General features: G+C 40.9%; 1 protein-coding gene across 1 annotated transcript; it reads left to right on the forward strand.

Moving 5' to 3' along the window:
* Positions 1–231: 231 nt before the first annotated feature.
* On the forward strand, positions 232–27,544 carry LOC110525637 (mitoferrin-1). Its single transcript, XM_021605942.2, has 5 exons — positions 232–508; positions 715–927; positions 24,830–25,058; positions 25,280–25,336; positions 25,473–27,544. The coding sequence occupies exons 2-5, from the start codon at positions 757–759 to the stop codon at positions 26,003–26,005; spliced, it is 990 nt and encodes a 329-aa protein (XP_021461617.2). The 5' UTR covers positions 232–508; positions 715–756; the 3' UTR covers positions 26,006–27,544.
* The last annotated feature ends 395 nt before the right edge of the window (positions 27,545–27,939 follow it).

Below are 27,939 nucleotides of genomic sequence, written 5' to 3' on the forward strand. Positions count from 1 at the left end.
CTTGTTTATTGTTTACTCCATGTGTAACTCTGTGTTGTTGTCTGTTCACACTGCTATGCTTTATCTTGGCCAGGTCGCAGTTGCAAATGAGAATTTGTTCTTAACTAGCCTACCTGGTTAAATAAAGGTGAAATGAAAAATAATATATATATTTTTTTAAGAACTGTCAGTGCGCGGATTCGATTATGCTGAGCCGCGGGGTGGGAGGAGCGCCATCTCAAATCGAGCAGTAATCTGTGCTGCTCGGTCATTTTGTCAAGAAGGCAGCATGGTGCATAGTCCAAAACATACATCTCTTTTCCATAAAGTAAAAGTTTTAATTTTCTAACAAATTTTCATTGGAAAGGTAGATAAAGCGTTTTTATTTAAAGCAAACACTTTTGCATGAGAAACCCAGAATCCTACTAATTGCTACACGTACTTAATTACATCACTTTTGTTTTGAGCCGACATCGCCGAATGAAATTAACTTTCAGCCGATGACAAACATGCCTACACGGGCCCCCGGGTGAGTTCAATCGAACACCCTCATTTTGGTATGCCTAGCTGGGCTACTTTCATTGGCTGGTTGGTCCCGCCTCATTTTCGGTTTTCTGGATGTTCATTGCTCAAACTAGACAGCCATCGTGTTTACTGCCGACGTCATTTAGGCGCTCGAACTCGGTAATGATGTTCTGGTTATCCATGCCTCTCATTCCGTGCTTGTGTCTGAAGATATCCTTTTGACCAGTCTGCCTCGCATGGAGTTGCGCGCTGATGGCAACCGTGGAGATGTCGGAGATTAAAGGCAAAGATGAGGTGCCTTTGGAAGGCGACGGCGATTACGAAAGTTTACCACCTCATGCCTCATTGACAATCCACATGACAGCAGGAGCAGTGGCTGGAATCCTGGAGCACACGGTGATGTACCCCGTGGACTCTGTCAAGGTAGGCGAGCTAGCTACCCCATGAATCGAGTGATGGCTCAATGACCCATTTCATTCGCATCATTATGCATTTGTTTTTTTGCTCACCAACAAGCAGAGGAGGAAATAACCTTACCAGATTTGCTTGTGTGAAAACGAGCTATTTGGCTAGCTATCTGCTAACTAGCCAACTAACTAACGTTATGAGACATGCAAGACACTGTTGCTAGCATATGTCTTGCTAGCATATGTCCCTGTTTCCCTGAAAATATTCACCCTGTTAACGAAACATGCTATTGAACGTTTCCAGTAAGTTATTCAGCCGCACACTTAGCTACAGTTGCTAGTTAGGTCACGTATAACAGTTCGCTTGTTTGCTAAAACTTTCAAATCCAACAACCATCAAGTTCTGGTTAACGCCTGCACATGTTGAGATAGCTCTCTGACATTAACCACACAGTGCCCATTTGTTCTATATAATTCTTAATCGTACCCACAACCGACCTTCCTATTAAACTAGTTGTCAGGCAATTGAGGCAAACAGGTGAAGGTCAAAAGCTGTCAAACGGGCTCAAATTTAGGTGGCCTTGGGGGAAAGGTGTTCCTAAAGGAACTGGACAACTAGTTAGTGGTCAATATTATTTTTCATATTAAATATACAAAACCAAGTGGTTTAGTCCTGGTCTGGACTAGTCAAAGCTGAAGGGCATGTAGGTAGCCTATAGTAAGACATAAGTAATGAGTAAGTCGTTGTGAACTTTGTTCCCTGCTATGCCCCCTCTCATTGCATACCGGTAGTTATTGTTTTCCAGTTCATTCATACACGTTTATCTAACTCATTCAGTGAAGTTCATTCATACATGTTTATCTAAGTACATTGCTGGATAGGCCTGTGTACATAAACACTTGACTCAACACATCAACAGAATAAAGTTTGTGGCAAAAAAGGCATACAACTTTTTATCTTAATCAAACCATTAGATTGAGACAATCTGACTTGGAGCCAAACTAGGTTGCGTCTATTCAACAGGGTTACACAAGCCATTGTCGCCACTTCCTCAGTAGCTGCCAGGATCTGGTGTTGGACCTTTCACGCTGTCCATCTTACAGCTCAAGGTTTAAGAGCCAGACTTGACATGTTTGATCAACACATAGCCACAGTGTTTCATTAACTCAGCTGCTATGAACTTCATTTTAATACAGGAATAGATTTAAGTTCAGTAGATATTCTGTACCCCTTACTTTAAATTGTCCACTGAAAGATTGCTTCTTCATCACTAAGTCTGTGTTTAGATTAGGGATGCCAAAACCGTCATATGTATCGGCATAGCGGGATAAGAAAGCAATAAAGAGGGTGACGGCAAAAGCAAGCCAGCATGAGGGTATGCTCTGCTATGGTGATTTCAGTAAACAATGAGTGCAAATCAACATCTGTTAGAAAACAATGCTATGGCAAAATATGATGTATTCAAACTTTGGCGGCAATGTCTGTCTACTGTGGCGGCTGACAGCATTCACCGCCAGTTTCAATGGCATTTACCGTCATGCTCCCATTGAAAACAATGACATCAGGTTTGCCGTCTACCGTGAAGAGTTAGGCCTAAACGTTTTTAGTGACTACTGACAAGGAAAATAACCCTGACAACTAAGAAGCAGCTCATCACTTCAATTGTTTGTCATTGGGCTAGACCAATTCAGTGGCTGCATAAGACATTACTCATACTCTATAAAAACATTATGAGAAGAAAGATGGTACCAGGGTGATTTCCCTGCTTAGGAGACCCTAGACAGAGAATAAAACTATTTACTGAATCTCTGTAAAATGAAGAAACAATAACTTAGTTGTTGATGTCCCTGTGATAAAGATTGCCAGTACAGGATAAACACAGGCTACATTAATTCATAAAACAATAACCCTTGTGCTTTACCTTTTTATATATGAGAGAGTTGCAGGGAGTTATCTATACGGCCCTCTGTACTACTTCTAGAAGTGTCGGGTGTTCTCTTCATGTCCCAGCGTGGAAGTGTTTCGAATTATTCACTTGCAGAAAAATGTTGTGCGCACTATTCCCCTCTTATACAAGCTGATTAGCAAACAGTTTGTGTCAGCCATGGGATGCACTCATGAAATGCATTTACACACATGCTATGAGCACATAGTTAGTCATGATTCTCCCCAATTTCGTGGTATCCAATTGGTAGTTAGTCTTGTCCCATCGCTGCAACTCCCGTATGGACTCAGTAGAGGCGACAATCGAGAGCACTGCATCCTCCAAAACACGACCCGCCAAGCTGCACTGCTTCTTGACACAATGCCTGCTTAACGCGGAAGCCAGCCGCACCAATGTGTCGGAGGAAACTCTGTGCACCTGGCGACCGTGTCAGTGTGCATGCGCCCGGTTCGACATCCCGGCCGGCCTAACCCTCTCCTATCCCGGATGATGCTGGGCCAATTGTGCGCTGCCTCATGGATCTCCTGGTCGTGGCCGGCTGTGACACAGCCTGGATTCGAACCAGGATCTGTAGTGACACAGCTAGCACTGCATTGCAGTGCCTTAGACCGCTGCACCACTCGGTAGGCATTAGTCATGACTTTTAATGTAATAGAAACAAAACACATAGATATTCCCAGCAATCTGAAGACTATGTTCTTGTCTCCCAGTTTTATCATGGTAGGGTGACCTTTTAACTCCTACAGTGTGTGAGGTTTCTCAGGCTTCTAAAGTTGGCTTGCTACTGATGAAGTCACTCCCTTCTGAACAACTAAAGCAGCTGTGTCACACAGAAACAGGGATTCCCTGCCCCATGTCTAAACTACAACCTCCATACAGTGTAAAATAACAGAATGTCTTATGATTCCCATAGAGCCCAGATAAATTTAGCTCCTTCCAGACCTGCTTTTCTCTCCTGCCCAAAACGAGCAGGATGAGCTGGTGTGATTTTTCTTCTCCAGTGCCAAATGAGTCCTTTTTTCCCCCCCCCTTGCCAGTAGGAAGGGTGAACGTTATTTTATTTTTTTACAAAAATATTGTGTAATAGAGTTAATTGAGAAAATGTGAGTTTCAGGTGGATGTATTGGAGATGACTTTAGTTAGCCTAACCCTAGATCCTGGTAGCATATATTAACTAATAGTTTTATTACTCTGTCATCTCCAAAGGGTGTGTTTTAAAAAAAATATATATATATTTTTTATCTACTTCTTGTTATGAAGTATGTCTTAAGCCAATCAGGAATGCATTTCCTGTTGGTAAACTAAGATCGATGGCAGTAGAACAATGCAAACAAATTACTCATTGTGTGTTATGCAGCAGATTTATTTTATTTATGTTATACAGTTGGCTGGCCTAAATGAGTTATTACATTGTTGGAGATTTTACATTAGTTGCTTGTTGGACAAGGTGAGAAAATAAACCAAATGAAGTAAGGTCACCAAGTTTGTCTAATATTCAATCAATAGGATAGTTTCCTGGTTCTTTGGCACTGCACAGCCAGAAAGAGTAGCCATTTTAATAGCCTGAGGCATTGTACCGTCACTGTGAGACCCGCCAATCAGGATAAAGCTAGCTCTGTTTTGTCAAGTGGACTGAGTGAGTGCAGACGGAGGCAGGCAAAGTCTCTCTGCAAGGCTGAGCCCAAAAGTACCGAATGAGCCTAGAGTATCAAAAAGTAAGATGTTTGACAGCACAGTCTCATTCTGTACACTTCCTTCACCACTTTGTGATTGCTCAATTTTGTATGTCTAACTTCATTAGTGCTTAAGAGGGAAGAGGACACTTTACTAATAACTTAAAGTAGGCTCTGAAAGAGGATGTCCAGCACCTGGGCAGAGGTCCAACATGTATCAGTATTACAGATCTGAGATCACACTAATCACTGATCTGGATTTCAAGTCTCTTTAAAAATATCCTTTTGGTTTTATTTTTTTCCCCATAACCATGCATAATGCACATTCACTAATAATGACTGATGCCTTGATCACACCGATAGCGTCATTGCGCAAGATGGTACACAGCATCATCTGGATATGTGTGCAGCAAAAGTTCAACATTCACCTTCCACCATTTCTGTCAAGCCGTCTAAGCATAGAGTTTGACACATTAGTTCGATAAATCCAATGTATGCACCACACAGGACGCACTGCAACTGCCTCTGCAACGCAATGCTGCAAGGCAAACGCAGCGTTCCATTGGAAATGAATGTACTTCGGGTGTACCAAAATGCTGTCGGTGTGATTGAGGCGTAACTTCTTGTAGCAGGCATTATAGAAAATTAACACGTCTCATAAACAATCTCTCAAGCACAAGCCTATGTGCTAGTGAGTAGCAACATAGGCCCAATCTTTATATTTCAAGTTTAGCCAACTTGTATCTATTTGCTAACTAACAGAGTAGAACAGTTGAATTGTTATGCACACACCCTTCTGTCCAACTCCGACTGTTTAAACAGCATGTTAGCCTGTCCACTTTGTTCAGATGATGAAATCAAGGAGCCTACCCCTTTTCTCAAAATGAGAACACGTTGCCAATTCCTTATCATTTTGTTTTATGCTTATTGCATTAAAACACACACTTGACAGTCTTTGGCAAGTAAATGCTGCTGGCCGTACATGGTACAACAAACTGAATTCATTTTCCAGAATCAATGTTCATTGATACCTCCCCTCTTTTACTAGTGTCTGCACGCAATTTGAGTTGAGACATAAAAAGTGTAACTTCTCTATTACAGTTAAATGTGTTTCTGTGTCCATATGACTGATTCTGTTGGACCAAACCTCAAATGCGAATAGCAAGTTGTCAGAGAGGAGGAAGTGATCTTTGTTGTGACTGCCATGGCGAGGGGCTTGATGTATGTAATTGGAAGGTGCTCCCAGCCTACAGTCATTGCACGCAGCACAAAAGGAGCGAAAGAGACGAGACCAGAAAGACATGAGAACAAGCGGACCTAAATGCTCATAAAACTGAAAATAAAAAATACATTGATTCTTGCGATACAGGCATTTGAAATATTGCGCAAAAACATTTAAATTCAAAACATCGTCCAGCCTTGCATCAGAACAATTTTTATACACCGTGGTGGAAAAAGTACCCAATTGTCATACTTGAGTTAAATGAAAGATGCCTTCATAGAAATTGACTCAAATAAAAGGGAGTCACCCAGTAAAATACTACTTGAGTAAAAGTCTAAAAGTATTTGGTTTTAAATATACTTAAGTATCAAAAGTAAATGGCATTGCTAAAATGTACTTAAGTATAAAAAGCAGCACCATTTTTATTTTATTTACGGATAGCCAGGGGCACACTCCAATACTCAAACATCATTTACAAACTAAGCATGTGTGTTTGAGTCCTTCAGATCAGAGGCCGTACGAGGTGTTCTCTTGGTAAGTGCATGAATTGGACCAATTTCCTGTACTGCTAAGCTTTCAAAATGTAACGAGTACTTTTGGGTGTCAGGTAAAATGTGAGTAAAAAGTACAATGTAGCAATGTAGTAAAGTAAAAGTTGCCAAAAATATAAATAGTAAAGTACATAAACATCTACCTAAGTAAAAAATACTTTAAAGTAATACTTAAGTACTTTACACCACTGTATAAACACACACAGCATTTGCCTTAGTGAGAAGATACTGCCTAGTGTTTTGACTTCGATACCAGGTTTAGTATCACAATACTCAATACCAAAACGATACAAAAACAATACCACAAAAAAAAGACGTATTTAGCAAAAGTCACAGAATGGCACTTGATCCAGACCGATATAAACTCAGCTACTGCGCTGTAAAATCATTGGGCATCCGAGTTCAATATCATTACATTTGAACATAATTTACATAATCTTAAAACAGCCATGTAGGCATTGAGTCAATTGAACAATGGTATAAAATAAAAAAAATCTAAATACAAAACAATGGTAATTTATTTGAATGGTAAATCTCTTGATAAACTGGGTAAATCAAAATGTAGCCTAAATCTCTTCACAATACAGGTCAATGCGTATTATTCAATAGGAGTGTGTGTGAATGAGTTATTGAGCTTGTTTTGGCTGAGTTCATGGGGATACCGATGAGAAACAATGCCTTCCATTTAGGATTTATGTTCTCATAGCAGCTGCTAACATATTTTATTTGTACTCATTTTAAAAACATTTGCATAGAAGAAGCAATCTCTTTTCTAAAAGAGTGCACGGTGTCTTTAAGAAATGAATGACTTCATTGCCAGTTGGGTCACATGCATTGGCGTACTGTTATGTTCAGCTGGTAACTGTTTTCTTTCATTCATTCGTCTGGTGGTCAAACCAAGAGTGTTAAAACAGTCTGGACAAACTCTCCTCTCTTTCTCTTTGTCTTTGTTGAAATTGTTAACAATAGATTTGTATGGATTGTTAAACTTTGAAATCAATGGTTTTTGTTTGGCATACATTTTATTTTTAAAGTAAAAAAAAATAAGAAAAAAAATAAGAGTCAAAGTATAATTTTGGTACTGTGGAATTTCCCTCAGGGTCTCCACTGGCAGATGGAGTCTGATACTTTCAGCTTGGGTAAATTTGTGCTCTATGTATGGCCCATGTTGTTGGGGTTGTCCGTAACAATGTTTTATATAGACTCCCGCCCCCCCCCAACCTAAATATGATGGACTTGCCATGAATTCTGAAACATTTTAGGGCAGGCTACTCTCCCAAAAAATATTACTGTACTTACAGTAGTTAGTTTTATTCCTTGTGTGCTTTTGTTCTACTTGATTTTTTTTGTTGATAGCACTACTGATATTCATTACTGCATTATTGGGAACGAGCAAGCAAAGGCATTCCACTGTACTTGTGCATGTGACAATAACTTGATACAAAGGCCTACTTCAATGTAAAATATCAGCTGTTTAATTTTGACTGCATACTGGTATTATAAACAGCCCTGCCTATGATATTGCAAAGGCTGTATGTATTTCAGGTTATCTATTTACTAGGCTAATAGGTCCAATTTAAATGAGAGATGCCCATGGTAATTTGTTGTATGGCTCCTACAGGAATATGAACCCATCACGGCCAGAAAAAGTGAGGAATATATTCTGCAGTGGTTATGAATCAAAAATAGATAGGAAAAAGATTCCTATGTCTAATTATACGATTCTTATGAGTAATTATTTTAGATTCTAAAAATAATAATTAAAAAGCATGAGCTGGCGCACACCCATAGAAACTTATTTAGTGTAGAGCTGCTGACTAATGGTGAATAAACTTTAAGCTATAAAAACAAAGAGTCATAAACTCCCAGTGATTTATTGGGTAAAACGCCAACGTTTCGGCATCACTGTGCCTTCAATGTAATGTCATGAATGCTTGAAACAGGTTATGTGGACAAAACAGTGCAATTAGTGAAACCAATGACAATAGTGAGGGTTGTCTTGTCATAATTATTAGGTTGATTAGAATGAATTGTGAAACTGAAAGACAATAGTTTAAAGGACATTGAATATATTAGGCCATTGTTAGCATTAGCATAAGATTAGCATCAACTTTTTTTTAAACATTTCAGATATTTAATTGTTTCCAATTTCATTACCAAATATCAAATCATATAGTTAATTATAATAAACACACAGAAATATGAGCCTTTGGTCATTAATATGGTCAAATTGGTAAACTAATTTAGAAAACAAAACGTTTATTCTTTCAGTGAAATATGGAACCGTTCTGTATTTTATCGAACTGGTGGCAACCCTAAGTCTAAATATCGATGTTACATTGCATAACCTTCAATGTTATGTCATAATTATGTACAATTCTGGCAAATTACAGTCTTTGTTAGGAAGAAACACAGTTCGCAACGAGTCAATCGGCCCAAACTGTTGCATATACCCTGACTCTGCTTGCGCTGAACCCAAGAAGTGAGACAATTTCCCTACTTAATATTGCCTGCTAACATGAATTTATTTGAACTAGATATGCGGGTTTAAAAATATATGTGTATTGATTTTAATAAAGGCATTGATGTTTATGGTTAGGTACATTTGTGCAACGAATGTGCTTTTTTCGCAAATGCGCTTTTGTTAAATCATCACCGTTTGGCGAAGTTGAATTAGGCTGTGATTTGATGATAAATTAACAGGCACCGCATTGATTATAGGCAACGCGGGAAAAGCTAGTTAACCTAGTAATATCATTAACCAAGTGTAGTTAACTAGTGATTATCTGAAGATTGATTGTTTTTTATAAGATAGCTAGCAACTTACCTTGGCTCATTGCAGCCACAAGGTCCTTTTGATGTTGCACTTGTGTAACAGGTGGTCAGCCTGCCACGCAGTTTCCTCGTGGATTGCAATGTAATCGGCGTCCAAAAGGGCTGATTACCGATTGTTATGAAAACTTGAAATTGGCCCTAATTAATCGGCCATGCCGGTCGACATCTAGTTGAGATTAGAGGTCAACCGATTATGATTTTTCAACGCCGATACCGATTAATCGGTTGTTTTTTATTTTTATTTATTTATTTATTTTACTTTAAAAAAAAAGTATATTTATTTTTAATAATGACAATTACAACAATACTGAATGAACACTTATTTTTACTTAATATAATACATCAATAAAATCAATTTATCCTCAAATAAATAATTAAACATATTCAATTTGGTTTAAATAATGCAAAAACAAAGTGTTGGAGAAGAAAGTAAAAGTGCAATATGTGCCATGTAAGAAAGCTAACGTTTAAGTTCCTTGCTCAGAACATAACATATGAAAGCTGGTCGTTCCTTTTAACACGAGTCTTCAATATTCCCAGGTAAGAAGTTTTAGGTTGTAGTTATTATAGAAATTATAGGACTATTTCTCTCTATACCATTTATATTTAATTAACCTTTGACTATTGGATGTTCTTAGAGGCACTTTAGTATTGCCAGTGTAACAATATAGCTTCCGTCCCTCTTCTCGCTCCTTCCTGGGCTTGAGCCAGGAACGCAACGACAACAGCGACCGTCGAAGCAGCGTTATCCATGCAGAGCAAGGGGAACAACCACTCCAAGTCTCAGAGCGAGTGACGTTTGAAATGCTATTAGCGCGCATCCCGCTAACTAGCTAGCCATTTCACATCGGTTACACAAGCCTAATCTCGGGAGTTGATAGGCTTGAAGTCATTAACAGCGCAATGCTTGACACACAACGAAGAGCTGCTGGCAAAACGCACGAAAGTGCTGTTTGAATGAATGCTTACGAGCCTGCTGCTGCCTACCACTGCTCAGTCAGACTGCTCTATCAAATTATAGACTTAATTATAACAACACACAGAAAAATAGCCTTTGGTCATTAATATGGTCGAATCCGGAAACTATCATCTCGAAAACAAGACGTTTATTCTTTCAGGGAAATACGGAACCGTCCTGTATTTTATCTAAGGGGTGGCATCCATTAGTGTAAATATTCATGTTACATTGCACAACCTTCAATGTTATGTCATAATTACGTAAAATTCTGGCAAATTAGGCGGCCCAAACTGTTGCAAATACACTGACTCTGCGTGCAATGAACGCAAGTGAAGTGACAATTTCACCTGGTTAATATTGCCTGCTAACCTGGATTTCTTTTAGCAAGATGTGCAGGTTTAAAATATATACTTCTGTGTATTGATTTTAAGAAAGGCATTGATGTTCATGGTTAGGTACACATTGGAGCAACGATACGCACCACATCGATTATATGCAATGCAGGACACGCTAGATAATATCTAGTAATATCATCAACCTTGTGTAGTTAACTAGTGATTGTTTTTTATAAGATAAGTTTAATGCTAGCTAGCAACTTACCATGGCTTACTGCATTCGCGTTACAGGCAGTCTCCTCGTGGAGTGCAATGAGAGGCAGGTGGTTAGAGCGCTGGACTAGTTAACTGTAAGGTTGCAAGATTGAATTCCCCGAGCTGACAAGATGAAAATCTGTCGTTCTGCCTCTGAACGAGGCAGTTAACCCACCGTTCATAGGCCGTCATTGAAAATATGAATGTGTTCTTAACTGACTTGCCTAGTTAAATAAAGATTAAATAAAGGTGTAAAAAAACAACAATCGGCCAAATCGGTGTCCAAAAATACTGATTTCCGATTGTTATGAAAACTTAATCGGCCCTAATTAATTGGCCATTCCGATTAATCGGTCAACCTCTAGTTGAGATGTCTGTTACTTGAACTCTGAAGCATTTATTTGTCTCATGAGACAGTTTCATCATAGCTCTTGATGGTTTTTGCCACTGCACAAGGAAAAGCTTTCAAAGTTCTTGAAGTTTTCCGGATTGACGGATCTTCATGTTTTAAAGTAATGATGGACCGTCATTTCTCTTTGCTTATTTGAGCTGTTTAGCCCTATTTGGTATAAGACCATCTTCTGTGAACCACCTGTCACCACAACTGTTAATTGAAATGCATTTTTAAATGTAACCCTTATTTAACTAGGCAAGTCGGCTAAGAACAAATTCTTATTTACAATGACGTCATCTCGGGGATTCGATCCAGCAACCTTTTGGTTACTTGCCCAACGCGCTAACCACTAGGCTACCTGCCGCATTCCAGATGACTACCTCATGAAGCTGGTTGAGAGAATGCGAAGAGTGTGCAAAGCTGTAATCAAAGCAAGGGGTAGCTACTTTGAAGAATCTCAAATCTAAAGTATATTTTGATTTGTTTAACACTTTGTTTTTTTTGGTTACTACATAATTCCATATTATTTCATAGTTGTGATGTCTTCACTATTCTACAATGTAGAAAATATTACATAAAGAAAAACCCTTGAATGAGTAGGTGTCAACTTTTGACTGGTACTGTACATAAACGCATATCTTTTTAAAATGTATTCATCTTAATTTTTCCGCTAACCCTACCAGCCCCTTAATTGGAGTAAACTAATGAACAACAACATTTAGGCTTCTACTTCCAGCTTATACATACTATATACACATTACGGACATAATCTATTTTATAGTTTGTTTGTTTTTAGTCCTGTCCTTCCTCTCCCATCTATTTCTGATCTCCATCCAGTTTGATTTCTATTTGCCATGTATTTTTAACTGTGCTGATTCACAAAAGTTCTGAACCTATAAACATTTTACAGGCACAGAATATTTAACATTTGTTATGTTGTAATTAGTCCCACCCTTCAGCTCCTCTAGTAGTAGGATCTCGATGTTCGATTTCCTTGGTAGAGCAACATGCCTGTGTATTTGAGGGAGGAGATGGGATGGTTAGCTTCAACAGTGAGCTGCTTCTGGTCAGCAGAAACTAAATGAATTGCAAACTCTGCTAAACAAAAGCTCTATCTCATTCACCATGCAGACTGATGATAGGAAAAAGTTTGCGGGGAGGTGAGCACATTCTCTGGTGCACGCACATTTTGGAGTATATTATGTACGTACGCACAGTTTATCAATGAGGTCCCAAGTGCTCAAAGGATTTCATGATGACAGAGGTGAGCGCTACAGGTCTGTAGTCGTTCAGGCTGGTCACCTTTTGTTTCTTCGGGACGGGGATGATGGTGGAGGATTTGAAGAAGTCCGGTACAGTGCATAGTTCCAGAGACTGATTATGTCAGTGAAAACAGGGGAAAGCTGGTCAGCGCAGTGCTTTAGTGTAGCTGAAGAGATATGGTCTGAGCCTACAGCATTCTTGCTGTTTTGCCCTTTTTTGAGCTTGTTCACCTCCTGTTCTGTGGTGACGAAGGGGGAGGGTAGCCTGGGGTGGGAGGGAGGGAGGGGGTGTAGGATGGCAGGGGGTTTTCAGGGAAGTTAGTCCTGAAGGTGTTGTCAGTTGAGGGTCAAGATGGCTGAAAATGCTATTGGCTCAACAACCTGTAGTGCTCATTCAGCTTGTTTGGTAGTAGTGGGTCGTAGAGGAGTAGGTCAGATTTATTGATATCATGAGATGATCCCATGAAGCTGTCCTATGTGGTGGTTTATCTCTAGAGCAAAACTGCTTAATAGATGTAATTACTTGGATTAGGAGGCTGAGATAATAGCATAATAGGGAGGGAGGTAAACTATAGACATGCAGTTGGCCTATTGCTGGTAAATAAGGGACGAATCTTAACTCGCTCAAGGATTAGGTTTACTTCATTAAATAGTGAGCCACTTAAGAAATAACAAGTAGGGTTGCACATTTTGGGGAATATTCAGTGGTGGAAACTTTCCGTGGGAATATATGGGTAATTAACGGAAATATATACAAATTAATATTAATACCATTTTAAATGTAGATGTTTTTTTGCATTGGATATATTTACCATATCATATGGAGACAGAAACATAAACCTTATCATAAGTTGACATAATTGCAAATGATTAAATTCTTCTAATAGAAATAAATACATATTTAGTTACGAATTTAACTTAATGAGTTGACCCTTCACATGAGATGATTTCGCTGAACAGCAAAAGAAAGGGAATATTGAATGATCCCCAATGATCCATCGCATCTCCCAAAAATGTTTTCAACATACATCTGTAAAATTGTCTTTTCCCTGGAACTCCTCAATGTCCAGCTCTTGAACATCAGACTCTGAGGCCTCATCTTCACTGTCAGTTTCCAACCTTGTTGAGGATGGCATGTCAGGCTCAAAAACCCTTTCATTCTAGTAAACATTCCCTGTCGTAGGTCAGTTAGGATCACCACTTTATTTGAATAATGTTAAATGTCAGAATAATAGTAGAGAATTATTTATTTCAGCTTTTATTTCTTTCATCACATTGGGTCAGAAGTTTACATACATACACTCAATTAGTATTTGGTAGCATTGCCTTTGAATTGTTTAACCTGTCTAGGACTTGGGTTCCGCTCGCAACAGCCAGTGAAAGTGCAGGGAGCCAAATTCAAAACAACAAAAGTCTCATAATTAAAATTCCTCAAGCATATAAGTATTTTACACCATTTTAAAGATAAAATTCTCGTTAACCTTTTGTGACTAGGGGGCAGTATTTTCATTTTTGGAAAAAAAACGTTCCCGTAGGAAATGGGATATTTTGTCAGGACAAGATGCTAGAATATGCATATAATTGACAGTTTAGGATAGAAAACACTCTAAAGTTTCCAAAACTGTAAAAATATTGTCTGAGTATAACAGAACTGATGTTGCAGGCGAAAGCCTGAGAAAAAAATCCAATCCGGAAGTGCCCCATGTTTTGAAAGCGCTGCGTTCCAATGTGTCCCTATTGAGCAGTGAATGGGCTATCAACCAGATTACTCTTTCTCCGTATTCCCGAAGGTGTCTACAGCATTGTGACGTAGTTTTACACATTTATGTTGAAGAATACCCGTAGGCGGCTACATTGCGCAAGTGGTCACCTGATGCTCCCAGAGAGATTCTCGCGTAAAATACAGAGGTAGCCATTACTCCACTCGGCCCTACTGAAAAACTAATTGTCCTGATGGATATATTATCGAATAGATATTTGAAAAACACCTTGATGATTGATTATAAACAACGTTTGCCATGTTTCTGTCGACTATTATGGAGCTAATTTGGAATATTTTTCGCCGTTTTCGTGACTGCAATTTCCGGGCCATTTCTCAGCCAAACGTGAAGAACAAACGGAGCTATTTCGCCAACAAAAATAATATTTTGGGAAAAAAGGAACATTTGCTATCTAACTGGGAGTCTCGTAAGTGAAAACATCCGAAGCTCATCAAAGGTAAACAATTTAATTTGATTGCTTTTCTGATTTCCGTGACCAAGTTACCTGCTGCTAGCTGGACAAAATGCTATGCTAGGCTATCGATAAACTTACACAAATGTTTGTCTAGCTTTGGCTGTAAAGCATATTTTGAAAATCTGAGACGACCGGGTGATTAACAAAAGGCTAAGCTGTGTCTCAATATATTTCATTTGGGATTTTCATGAATAGGAATATTTTCTAGTAATATTTATGTCCGTTGCGTTATGCTAATTAGTGTCAGATGATGACAACGGTCCCGTTCACGGGATGGGGTGTCACTAGAGGTTAATCCAGCCACAGTGTCTGATTTCAAAAAGGATTTACAGCGAAAGCACCACAAATGATTGTTAGGTCACCACCAAGCCATAGAAAACACAGCTATTTTTCACAAAAAGCACAAATAGAGAGAAAATGAATCACTAACCCTTTTTTTTTATTTTTGTATATATATTTTTTTACCCCTTTTTCTCTCCAATTTCATGGTTGTTTTTAGTAGCTACTATCTTGTCTCATCTCTACAACTCCTGTACGGGCTCGGGAGAGACTAAGGTTGAAAGTCATGCGTCTCACAACCCAACCAAGCCGCACTGCTTCTTAACACAGCGCGCATCCAACCCGGAAGCCAGCCGCACCAATGTGTCTGAGGAAACACAGTGCACCTGGCAACCTTGGTTAGCGCTTACTGCACCTGGCCTGCCACAGGAGTCGCTGGTGCGCGATGAGACAAGGATATCCCTACCGGCCAAGCCCTCCCTAACCCGGACGACGCTAGGCCAATTGTGCGTCGCCCCAATTGGCGCGTTACATTCAGTAGTTCTAAAACATGCTGTGATATTGTGCAGAGAGTCACATCAAATTACAGAAATACTCATAATAAACATTGATAAAGATATGACTATTATACATGGAACTTTAGATATACTTCTCCTTAATGCAACCGCTGTGTCAGATGTTTTAAAAAACTTTACGGAGAAAGCAAACCATGCAATAATCTGAGTACAGCCTTTAGACAACAAAGCAGCCAAAAAGATACCCGCCATATTGGGCAGTCAACATCGCTCAAAAATAGCATTTTAAATATTCACTTACCTTTGATGACCTTAATCAGAATGTTCTCCCAGGAATCCCAGTTCCACCATAAATGTTTGATTTGTTCGATAATGTTCATCAGTTATGTCCAAATATCTTCTTTTGTTAGGATGTTTGGTAAACAAATCCAAAAGCGCATTCGGGTCGCGTCGGACGAAAAGTTCAAAAAGTTCCGTTACAGCCCGTAGGTTGGCATGTTTCTAAGTATGGAATCAATCTTTAGGATGTTTTTAACATAAAACTTAATTAATGTTCCAACATGACAATTCCTTTGTCTGTACAAATGAAGTGTAACGTTTTCACCTTTTCACGTGAGCGCGCCAGACCGAGGCTGTGGCACTCTGCCAGACCACTCACTCAAAGAGCTCTTATGAGCCCCTCCTTTAGAGTAGAATCCTCAAAACAAAGTGACATAACTAATATAACCAATATCCCACTATCTTCAATGGGGGCTGAGTTGAAAAACTACAAACTTCAATGTCCCACTTCCTGGTTGGATTTTTTCTCAGTTCTGTTCTACTCACAGACATCATTCAAACAGTTTTAGAAACTTCAGTGTTTTCTATCTGTATGCATAGACAATATTCTAGCTTTTACGGCTGAGTAGCAGGCAGCTTAATTTGGGCACGTTTTTCAACCAAGCTACCCAATACTGCCCCCTACCCCAAAGAAGTTAGCTTGGGTCAAACGTTTCGGGTAGCCTTCCACAAGCGTCTCACAATAAGTTGGGTGAATTTTGGCCCATTCCTGATGACAGAGCTGGTGTAACGGGGTCCGGTTTGTAGGCCTCCTTGCTCACACACGCCTTTTCAGTTCTGCCCACAAATGTTCTTTTGGATTGAGGTCGGGGCTTTGTGATGGCCACTCCAATACCTTAACATTTTGCCACAACTTTGGAAGTATGCTTGGGGTCATTGTCCATTTGGGAGACCCATTTGCAACCAAGCTTTACTTCCTGACTGATGTCTTGATGTTGCTTCAATATATCCACTTAATTTTCCTGCCTTGTGATGCCATCTATTTTGTGAAGTGCACCCGTCCCTCTTGCGGCAAAACACCCCCACAACATGATGTTGCCACCACCGGGCTTCACGGTTGGGATGGTGTTATTCGACTTGCAAGCCTCCCCCTTTTCCTCCAAACACAATGATGGTCATTATGGCCAAACAGTTCTATTTTTGTTTAATCAGACCAGAGACCATTTCTCCAAAAAGTACGATCTTTGTCCAGATGTGCAGTTGCACACCGTAGTCTTTTTAATTTTTTTTTTTTTATGGCGGTTTTGGAGCAGTGGCTTTTTCCTTGCTGAGCTGCCTTTCAGGCTATGTCGATATAGGACTTGTTTTACTGTGGATATAGATACTTTTGTACCTGTTTCCTCCAGAATCTTCACAAGGTCCTTTGCTGCTGTTCTGGGATTGATTTGCACTTTTCCCACCAAAGTACGTTAATCTCTAGGGGACAGAACGCGTCTCCTTCCTGAGCGGTATGACGGCTGCGTGGTCCCATGGTGTTTATGCTTGCGTACTATTGTTTGTACAGATGAACGTGTTACCTTCAGGCGTTTGGAAATTGCTCCCAAGAATGAGCCAGACTTGTGGAGGTCTACAATTTATTTTCTGAGGTCTTGGCTGATTTCTTTTGATTATCCCATGATGTCAAGCAAAGAGGCACTGAGTTTTAAGGTCGGCCTTGAAATACATCCACAGGTACACCTCCAATTGACTGAACTAATGTCAATTAGCTTATCAGAAGCTTCTAAAGCCATGACATTTTCTGGAATTGTCCAAGCTGTTTAAAGGCATAGTCAACTTAACGTATGTAAACAGTTTATAATAAGTGAAATAATATGTCTGTAAACAATTGTTGGAAAATTGCTTGTGTAATGCACAAAGTAGATGTCCTAACCGACTTGCCAAAATCATATTTTGTTAACAAGAAATTTATGGAGTGGTTGAAAAACAAGTTTTTAATGACTCGAACCTAAGTGTATGTAAACTTCCGACTTCAACTGTAAATAGTTAAGCAGTTAGATTAAACATCTCTTTTGTTAGATAAATGTTTTAAAATGAAACATGTATGGAAACAGGTGAATTAACACTTCTCAGTTAGCACACTCAAGTAAGCTAAAACCCACATGGTAGCAAAAACTAACTAGAAGGAATCTTTAACAATTTAGAAATGAATTAAACACACTTTGCTGTAGGCTACTTTTTACCAGTTAACAAAAATCATGTATGTCATAAAAATATATTCACCCCACCCAGTGTTGTTATCAAAACTTACCAGAAAGCATGTAGTCCTTGGCTCAGACAGTAGTAGTCTGGGCTCAATAACATCTCATTTGTGTGCAAGAGGGTTGCAATTCCATTGAATTCGGGATAGTTCAAACAAAATATGCCACAAGACCCAGAATTGCCTTGTGTATCCCACAAAAAAAGGTTTACTGTTATAAGCTAACTTTTTTAATGAATTTAAGCAAAATTCCCCAAATTCCCTTAACTTCCCATGGAAAATATCTGGAAATTTACGGTAAAGTTTCTGACCCTTTGCAACCCTAGCCGACAGACATGGTTTCCCTGTTTCTATCTCCTAGCCAACTTTGCATTATTTTTATGTGTAAAAAAAAAAAAAACATTATTTGCTCAGAACGTTGCTTGTATTATTACCTCCAGCCAACAATAACTTTTGGATTTTAGATCGGCGGGCACTCACCAGAAATTCGAGCTGAAATTTGACCTCGATCCTTTATTTGAAATTCCTGAGGCAGCTCTATTCATCCTGGGGTCTGCACCAAGACGCTGGAGTAGAGGAAGAAGTAGGACTCAAGTCTCAGGCGGCGAGCATACCATCCACTGCTTCCAAGTATATTACTTGCTTACTTTCAGTCCCTGGATGATAAAGTAGACGAGCTCAGGGTGAGGATCTCCTTCCAGGGAGACATCAGGAACTGTAACATACTCTGTTTTACTGAATTATGGATCATTGCTAATCTCCACTCCGGGATGGCTACAAGTCCCTCCCCCACCCTCCCTTAGGCACATCAGATCATGCCTACAATCTGCTCCTCACCAGAGGAGAAACTTAAGAAGGAAGCTCCCGTGGTAAGGATGTTGTTTCCACTGTGACGATTACAACTAATCCAAACCAAAAACCGTGGTAGATGGCAGCTTTCGCTCAAAAATTTAAGCATGAACCACCATATTTAACTATGGCAAGGTGACTGAACATCGGCGTGTACAAACAGACCAGCTGACATCAGTAAGGACATCTGAGGCAAAGGGACAGTACAGGGACAAAGTAGAGTTGCAATTCAACATCTCAAACATGAGACGTATGTGGCAGGGACTCCAGACAATCACAGATTATAAAGGGAAGGCCAGCTACGTTGTGAAAAACAACAGCTCGCTCCCGGGAGCGCTAAATGCCTTCGCCCGCTTTGAGAGAAACAACATTGAGCCGCTGACGCAGGCCCTCAACGCTCACAAGGAATGTGTGCTCTCGTTCTGTGTTCGACGTGACTAAATAATTATAAGCATGTTAACCCCTGCAAGGCTGCCGGTCCAGACCAGCTCTCTGGAGTTTTTATGGACATATTACATTTCTTCATATCCCAGTCTGTTGTCCCACTTGCTTCAATATCTCCAACATTGTTCCTGTACCCAAGAAAGTGAAGGTAACTGAACTAAATGACTATCACCCCGTAGCAGTCACTTCTTTCATCATGAAGTGCCTTGAAAGGCAAGTTAGGGACCAAATCACCACCACCTTACCCGACACCCTAGACCCACTACAATTCACATATAACCCCAACAGATCCACTGACAATGCAGTCGCCATTTCACTGCACACTCTCTTATCCCAACTGGACAAGATAAATACCTACTGTATATAAGAATGCTGTTTTATTGACTACAGCTAAGCCTTCAACAGCATAGTGCCCCCCAAGCTCATCACTAAGCTCAGGGCCCTGGATCTGAACACCTCCCTGTGCAACTGGGTCCAGGACTTCCTGACGGGCCGACCCCAAGTGGTGAAGGTAGGCAAAAACACCTCCGCCATGCTGATCCTCAACACTGCATGGCCACGCACATCTCCAACTCAATCATCAAGTTTGCTGACGACACAACAGTGATGGGCCTGATTACCAACAATGACTAGACAGTAGAGAGAGCACGCACCCCTAATCGACAGGGCCTCAGTGGAGAGGGTCAAAAGCTTCAAGTTCCATCACTGATGGCCCCTTCACATAGACAGTGCATGAAGAAGGTGCAACAGCGCCTCTTCAACAGGACGCTAAAGAAATCTCTCTAACAGTGCATTCGGAAAGTATTCGGACCCCTTGACTTGTTCCACATTTTGTTACATTACAGCCTTACTCTAAAATGTGTTAAATTGTCTTTTTCTCATCAATCTACACACAATTCCCCATAATGACAGTGAAAACAGGTTTTTAGAAATGATGTACATAAGTATTCAGATCATTTGCTATGAGACTCCAAATTGAGCTCCGATGCATCCCGTTTCCATTGATCCTCCTTGATGTTTTTACAACCGGTGGTAAATTATAATTGATTGGACATGATTTTGAAAGGCACACACCTGTCTATATAAGGTCCCACAGTTGACAGTGCATGTCAGAGCAACAACCAAGCCATGAGGTCGAAGGAATAGTCCGTTAAGCTCAGAGACAGTATTGTGTCAAGGCACTGAGCTGGGGACGGGTACTAAAACATTTCTGCATCATTGAAGGTCCCCAAGAAAGCAGTAACCTTCCATCATTCTTAAATGAAAAAAGTTTGGAAGTGCCAATACTCTTCCTAGAGCAATCTGGGGAGAAGGGACTTGGTCAGGGAGGTGACCAAGAACCCATGGTCACTGACAGAGCTTCAGAGTGCCTCTGTGGAGATGGGAGAACCTTCCAGAAGGACAACCATCTCTGCAGCGCTCCACCAATCAGGCCTTTTATGGTGGCCAGGCGGAATCAGCCCTCCAGTAAAATGCACACTACCGCCCGCATGGAGTTTGCCAAAAGGCACCTAAAGACTCTGACCATGAGAAACAAGAATCTCTGATCTGATGAAACCAATATTAAACTCTTTGGCTGGAGGAAACCTGGTTAATGTTGCATAGGCTTATGTTCAAGTCATGTTTGGAAAAAATCTGAGTGGTAGATCTCTGCTTGCGTTTTGACTCAAAGTGATCTCGACTCAAAAGGTTGGTGACTACTGGTCTAGGGTGTCTGAGATGCACTTCATAATTACAGAAGTGAGTGCTACAGGGCAGTGGTCATTGTGCCTTTTAGAATTATTGGGGACAGGAATTTTGGTGGTCATCTTAAAACAGGTTGAAAGTCACCGCATGCTCTGAGAACGCACCCTGGAATACTATCGGGCCTTGCCGGCGTTGACCTGATTCAAGATGTTTCTCACGTCGACCTTGGAGAGCACATTCCCCCAACCCTCTGGGTTGTTGACAGGTCTCACACCCGGCACGATGTTGTCAAAGCGTGCATAAAATGCATTGAGTTTGTCTGGTAGAGAGGTATCGTTGGTCAGATCACTGTTGGGTTTTCCTTTGTAATCCGTAATGGACTGTAGCCCCTGCCACATGCGGCAGGCGTTGGAGCCTGTGCAATATGATTCCACCCTTTTCCTATATATGGCCTATATTTATTGGGGGCTTACTTGTTTTGCATGTTATTTTAATACGTGTCACACATCAATTTGGAACCTTCGGTCGAGTGTTAGCACCAACTCATGTAACCCCTGTTTCTCGACCGTGTAAATTGGGGTCACGTCTTTGCAGATGTAAGTTGTAATGGCAGCTGTTATCTCCTTCCATCTTCATGATTCTTTGCCATATGGTGTGCCGCGGGCAAAAGCCTCTTGCAACGTCTGAGTCGGATTTGTTTTGAGCACTCAACGGTACTTTTTTGGGTCTCATCCGTAGACTCTCTCCGTACTGTTTCACATGATTCTTGCGTAGGTGTTAAGAGATTAGTGGTGTTTGAGCCTGTTGTCGGGACCGGCCTGCGGCATATTTAGCAGAGGACGGTTTCCTGGTCCGTGTCAGACTTTTCATACCCAAACCACGTCCATGCGACCGAAGTAGCCCCTCTTTTAGGTACGAGCTCCGTGTGTCCGTGCTCTGTGTCACGTTCACTCTCCATGTTTGTTTGTTTGTGTTGCAAATTTCAGAACGCAAGGTGTTATCCAATTGACAAAAAATATTGCCCTAAAGAGTGTGATTTGCGACACAACGAAATAGACGATACAGCATAATATGAAACCATATGAAGTGTGAAAATTCTAATGTAGCTACGATTGACTTGCATTGGATTTGTCCCACAAATACTAAATGAACAAAAAGAATGCCCTGAACAGCACTCTCGTTTTCAGAACCTGGTAATATCAGGAAGTAGGATAGGACATTAACCTAACAACTTCAAAGACAAATTTCTCTGGACAGGGGGAGAAACATCACCAAATTCAGTGTGAATAGATTACATACAGTGCCTTGCGAAAGTATTCGGCCCCCTTGAACTTTGCGACCTTTTGCCACATTTCAGGCTTCAAACATAAAGATATAAAACTGTATTTTTTGTGAAGAATCAACAACAAGTGGGACACAATCATGAAGTGGAACAACATTTATTGGATATTTCAAACTTTTTTAACAAATCAATAACTGAAAAATTGGGCGTGCAAAATTATTCAGCCCCCTTAAGTTAATACTTTGTAGCGCCACCTTTTGCTGCGATTACAGCTGTAAGTCGCTTGGGGTATGTCTCTATCAGTTTTGCACATCGAGAGACTGAAATGTTTTCCCATTCCGCCTTGCAAAACAGCTCGAGCTCAGTGAGGTTGGATGGAGAGCATTTGTGAACAGCAGTTTTCAGTTCTTTCCACAGATTCTTGATTGGATTCAGGTCTGTACTTTGACTTGGCCATTCTAACACCTGGATATGTTTATTTTTGAACCATTCCATTGTAGATTTTGCTTTATGTTTTGGATCATTGTCTTGTTGGAAGACAAATCTCTGTCCCAGTCTCAGGTCTTTTGCAGACTCCATCAGGTTTTCTTCCAGAATGGTCCTGTATTTGGCTCCATCCATCTTCCCATCAATTTTAACCATCTTCCCTGTCCCTGCTGAAGAAAAGCAGGCCCAAACCATGATGCTGCCACCACCATGTTTGACAGTGGGGATGGTGTGTTCAGCTGTGTTGCTTTTACGCCAAACATAACGTTTTGCATTGTTGCCAAAAAGTTCAATTTTGGTTTCATCTGACCAGAGCACCTTCTTCCACATGTTTGGTGTGTCTCCCAGGTGGCTTGTGGCAAACTTTAAACAACACTTTTTATGGATATCTTTAAGAAATGGCTTTCTTCTTGCCACTCTTCCATAACGGCCAGATTTGTGCAATATACGACTGATTGTTGTCCTATGGACAGAGTCTCCCACCTCAGCTGTAGATCTCTGCAGTTCATCCAGAGTGATCATGGGCCTCTTGGCTGCATCTCTGATCAGTCTTCTCTTTGTATGAGCTGAAAGTTTAGAGGGACGGCCAGGTCTTGGTAGATTTGCAGTGGTCTGATACTCCTTCCATTTCAATATTATCGCTTGCACAGTGCTCCTTGGGATGTTTAAAGCTTGGGAAATCTTTTTGTATCCAAATCCGGCTTTAAACTTCTTCACAACAGTATCTCGGACCTGCCTGGTGTGTTGCTTGTTCTTCATGATGCTCTCTGCGCTTTTAACGGACCTCTGAGACTATCACAGTGCAGGTGCATTTATACGGAGACTTGATTACACACAGGTGGATTGTATTTATCATTAGTCATTTAGGTCAACATTGGATCATTCAGAGATCCTCACTGAACTTCTGGAGAGAGTTTGCTGCACTGAAAGTAAAGGGGCTGAATAATTTTGCACGCCCAATTTTTCAGTTTTTGATTTGTTAAAAAAGTTTGAAATATCCAATAAATGTCGTTCCACTTCATGATTGTGTCCCACTTGTTGTTGATTCTTCACAAAAAAATACAGTTTTATATCTTTGTTTGAAGCCTGAAATGTGGCAAAAGGTCGCAAAGTTCAAGGGGGCCGAATACTTTCGCAAGGCACTGTAGGATGAAGAAACAATACTCCGAGCCGCAGCACCATACTACTTGTGAGACATAGAGAACTGATACTATATACTCATTGTTGGGTGGCGTGGGTGGCTTTTCACCATTTCTTTGGATTCCTCATGTCTAACTCATTGTTAGAAAAAGGTTTAGTCCTAATCAGATGTTGGGTGTAATATTTATTAAATATATGAATCCTATAAATTAAAATGGACAATTTGGGTGCAATCAATTAGCTGATTTTTTTTTTATTTTTTAGATCAAATCATATTTCAACAAAATAAAGCTGCAGGAATGCTAATCTTATCTTTTTCTAACAACACAAACATTTTCAGAACTATCTGAGATGTGTCAATCCTCTTTCTTGTTCTCTTTGAGACGGAACAACCCATTAGAATCCCCCTTTCAAAGTTGTTGAGAGATTGATGGAAGATGAATAATATCACATGTAAGTTAAAGACAACTACAGAAGCTAGTCTTGAGGGCACATGCAGAATTCATTGTCTCCTTGAGGCAGAGTTCAACAATGTGTGTGATTCGTGTAGAGTTTTAGTTCAATTTGACAAAAACTTAAACTAAGTTGTGGGAGTCCCTCAAGCCTCCAGATGTATCTGAAGGACATGTAATTGATATTTTATTGTTTGGGGAATGGACGGAAACACAAGGCAATGTGCTGAGGAAGATAAATGGCCTGTCTTTTGGGCTGTCCTACATTTTAGGCCAAATAAAAACATTCTTTGTGCTGTCCAAATAACTTGGCATGGCAGGGTATAACAAAGAACTGCCACAGCCCCCCACCCTAGGCCTGGGACAGAAACACACCAGGACATGAGTTCTGCCAAGAACAGACATTAACAGAAACATGGCAGGACATCAGATCACTGGAAAAATAATAACCTCAGAAACAGACAGCCCAGGTGAGTGTGTGGTGGTTTGACTACGGTCTTCAGTTTAGCTTTACCAGGTTGTATGAACCACATCCATGAGAAGCTAGGGTCTCTCACTTCAAATGACCCTCTTCTTTCTCCAGACCAGGATGCAGAGTTTGCAGCCAGACCCGAAGGCTCAGTACAGCAGCGTATACGAGGCCCTGAGAAGGATCATCCAAACGGAGGGCCTCCTCAGACCCTTGAGGGGCCTCAACATCACCATGCTGGGGGCTGGCCCTGCCCATGCCCTCTACTTTGCCTGCTACGAACGGGTCAAGTGCACACTCAGCGAAGTAATTCAGAATGGAGGCAACAGCCACATAGCAAATGGTACAGTTCTGTTTCCCTTGGAACTCTCATGTTTCACACTGACCACTGGAACATGGCACAGAAAGAAGTTAATTGTTTTGGTAGTCATGATAAACGTACAGTATAAATAATTGGCTTGAGACAGTTGAGGTGAGAATTGATGTAGTATCACATGAAGTATTGTATGTTAATGGGTGTGAACATGTGCAGGCCTGACTGACTGATGACTCTGTCCCAACTAGGACTGGCAGGCTGTGTGGCCACTGTGCTGCATGACGCAGTCATGAACCCAGCTGAAGGTAAGGCTTTGAAAGGGGGCATTGGGGTGTTCGATTTAGATGTGTGATGTTCTCAATTAGAAATGAATACAGAATATGAACCCCCTTTTCTTTGTTCCCCTGTCTGTGTGACGATGCTGTCCTGATGGTGTCTTAGTGGTGAAACAGCGGATGCAGATGTACAACTCTCCCTACCGGAACCTGTTGGACTGTGTTCGGACTATACGACATACTGAGGGGCTCGCAGCCTTCTACCGCAGCTACAGCACACAGCTGGCCATGAACATTCCCTTCCAGGCTGTCCACTTTATGACCTATGAATTGATGCAGGAGCGGCTCAACCCCCACAGACAGTACCACCCCTGCAGCCACATACTGTCTGGGGCTGCGGCGGGAGCTGTGTCGGCAGCGATAACCACCCCGCTGGATGTGTGTAAGACCCTGCTCAACACACAGGAGAATGTAGCGCTCAGCTCCATGCACATCAGTGGTCATCTCACAGGCATGGCCAATGCCTTCAGGACAGTGTATCGCTTTGGCGGCATGGCTGCCTTCTTCAAAGGGATCCAGGCCCGGGTCATATACCAGATGCCCTCCACTGCAATTGCCTGGTCAGTCTATGAGTTCTTTAAGTACTTCCTGACCAAGCAGCAGATGGAGGGAGAGGCTGGGACAACAGGCCCAGTCTGAGGAAGGGCTGTGAACGGGTTCGACCATCCACCACACGTATTCTGGAAGCTCCTGGCTCTCCAATGGAATCCATGCCAAACGTCTCATTGTGTACACAATGTTGTGTTCATAATTTATATATGTGTGCTGTTGTGTAATAATCTGTGTTTTCTCAAAGGGAAGTCACTGCAATGGAGGAAGTTTGAAAGACTTGCTACGGGAGTGGTCAACTGTGGCACTCCTTACCCTTCTTACATACTCAGCAAGCCCTTCCATTGTACAGTGTCATTCATTAGAGGAGTGGAGGCTGTTACATGAACAGGAAGTGCACAGAGATGGCTTGTCTTTCCATTAATGCAGAGAAAAGGGCATCTTATGGCAACAGGCCCTTTTCACAAATCACCTGTTCACTACGCGCACAACACTCCCAACTTTGTCTATATCTAGTGATTGTGTTTGGCTGCATTCATACAGTATGTATACTGAACAAAAATATAAATGCAATTTCAACGATTTTACTGAGTTACAGTTCATATAAGGAAATCAATCAATTGAAAGAAATTGATTAGGCCCAAATCTATGGATTTCACATGACTGGGCAGGGGTGCAGCCATTGGTGGGCCTGGGAGGGCATAGGCCCACTCATTGGGGAGCCAGGCCCAGCCAATCAGAATGAGTATTTCCCAACAAAAGGGCTTTATTACAGTCAGAAATACCACTCAGTTTCATCAGCTGTCCGGGTGGCTGGTCTCAGACAATGCTGCAGGTGAAGAAGCCAGATGTGGAGGTCCTGGGCTGGCGTGGTTGCACGTGGTCTGCGTTTGTGAGGCCGGTTTGCGTACTGCCAAATTCTCTAAAATGTTGTTGGAGGCGGCTTATGTTAGAGACATTAACATGCAAATCTCTGGCAACAGCCCTGGTGGACATTTCTTCAGTCAGCATGCCAATTGCATGCTCCCTCAACTTGAGACATATGTGGCATTGTGTTGTATGACCCTTTATTGTCCCCAGCACAATGTGCACCTGTTTTAATGATCATGCCGATTAATCAGCTTCTTGATATGCCACACCTGTCAGGTGGATGGATTATTTTAGCAAAGGAGAAATGTTCACTAACAGGGATGGAAAGAGATTTGTGCACATTTGTACTTTTTCGTGCATATGGGGGGAAAAAATGGGATGTTTTATTTCAGCTCATGTAACAGAGGACCAGCATTTTACATGTTGCGTTTATATTTTTGTTCAGTATAGATCTGAAATGGGGAACACTTTTTTTAAATGTACTTTTCAGTGCTTGTATTTTATGAATTCAGAAGAGATGTGGCTTTTTGCTTGATTTTCTTTTCTTGTGTATTTATAAAGGACTGTTTGAACACATTCCTGAGTCTCGCTGCACAGTAAACACAGAACAATTGCGCTTTCAAAGTGCCTCTTTAGTAATGAAGTCTGCTACAAGCTAAGCTTTTTGTTGTTCAGGTCCTAGATATAAATAGATTGGACTGATCATTATTTCCATGATCATAATCATTGTTTGCCATTAAAAGGGCTTATCATTCTGTGGTTTGAATCTCAAATGGTCTTTTAAATGTTAACTCTGGAAGCCAGATTTGATCAATCATAGCAAGAAACCACCGTGTCAAAACCAGATGTACTGAAATAGTACCATATTGTTATTTTTCCTTGGTCAGAAGGTTGGCATCATGCAATGTGGCTGTAGTCTGAGCTGAACCTTTCAAGATAGGGATTAGGGATATTTTATATTCTGTGTTAGAAATTGGCTCAACCCCCAAATGTTGGATATTTTCACTTTAGATTGGTCTTCATTCAAACCTCCGTACTAGAGGTCGACCGATTGTGATTTTTCAACGACGATACTGATTATTGGAGGACCATAAAAGCCGATACCGATTAATCGTACGATTTGATTTCTTTATTTGTAATAATGACAATTACAA

The sequence above is a fragment of the Oncorhynchus mykiss genome, chromosome 6 (genome assembly GCF_013265735.2).
Source record: "Oncorhynchus mykiss isolate Arlee chromosome 6, USDA_OmykA_1.1, whole genome shotgun sequence".
Lineage (NCBI taxonomy): Eukaryota > Metazoa > Chordata > Actinopteri > Salmoniformes > Salmonidae > Oncorhynchus > Oncorhynchus mykiss.

Coding starts and splice junctions, on each gene's coding strand:
- LOC110525637 (XM_021605942.2), top strand. CDS start 757: ATGGCAACCGTGGAGATGTCGGAGATTAAAGGCAAAGATGAGGTGCCT. Junction 928..24,829: donor ACCCCGTGGACTCTGTCAAG/GTAGGCGAGCTA, acceptor TTCTTTCTCCAG/ACCAGGATGCAGAGTTTGCA. Junction 25,059..25,279: donor CAACAGCCACATAGCAAATG/GTACAGTTCTGT, acceptor TGTCCCAACTAG/GACTGGCAGGCTGTGTGGCC.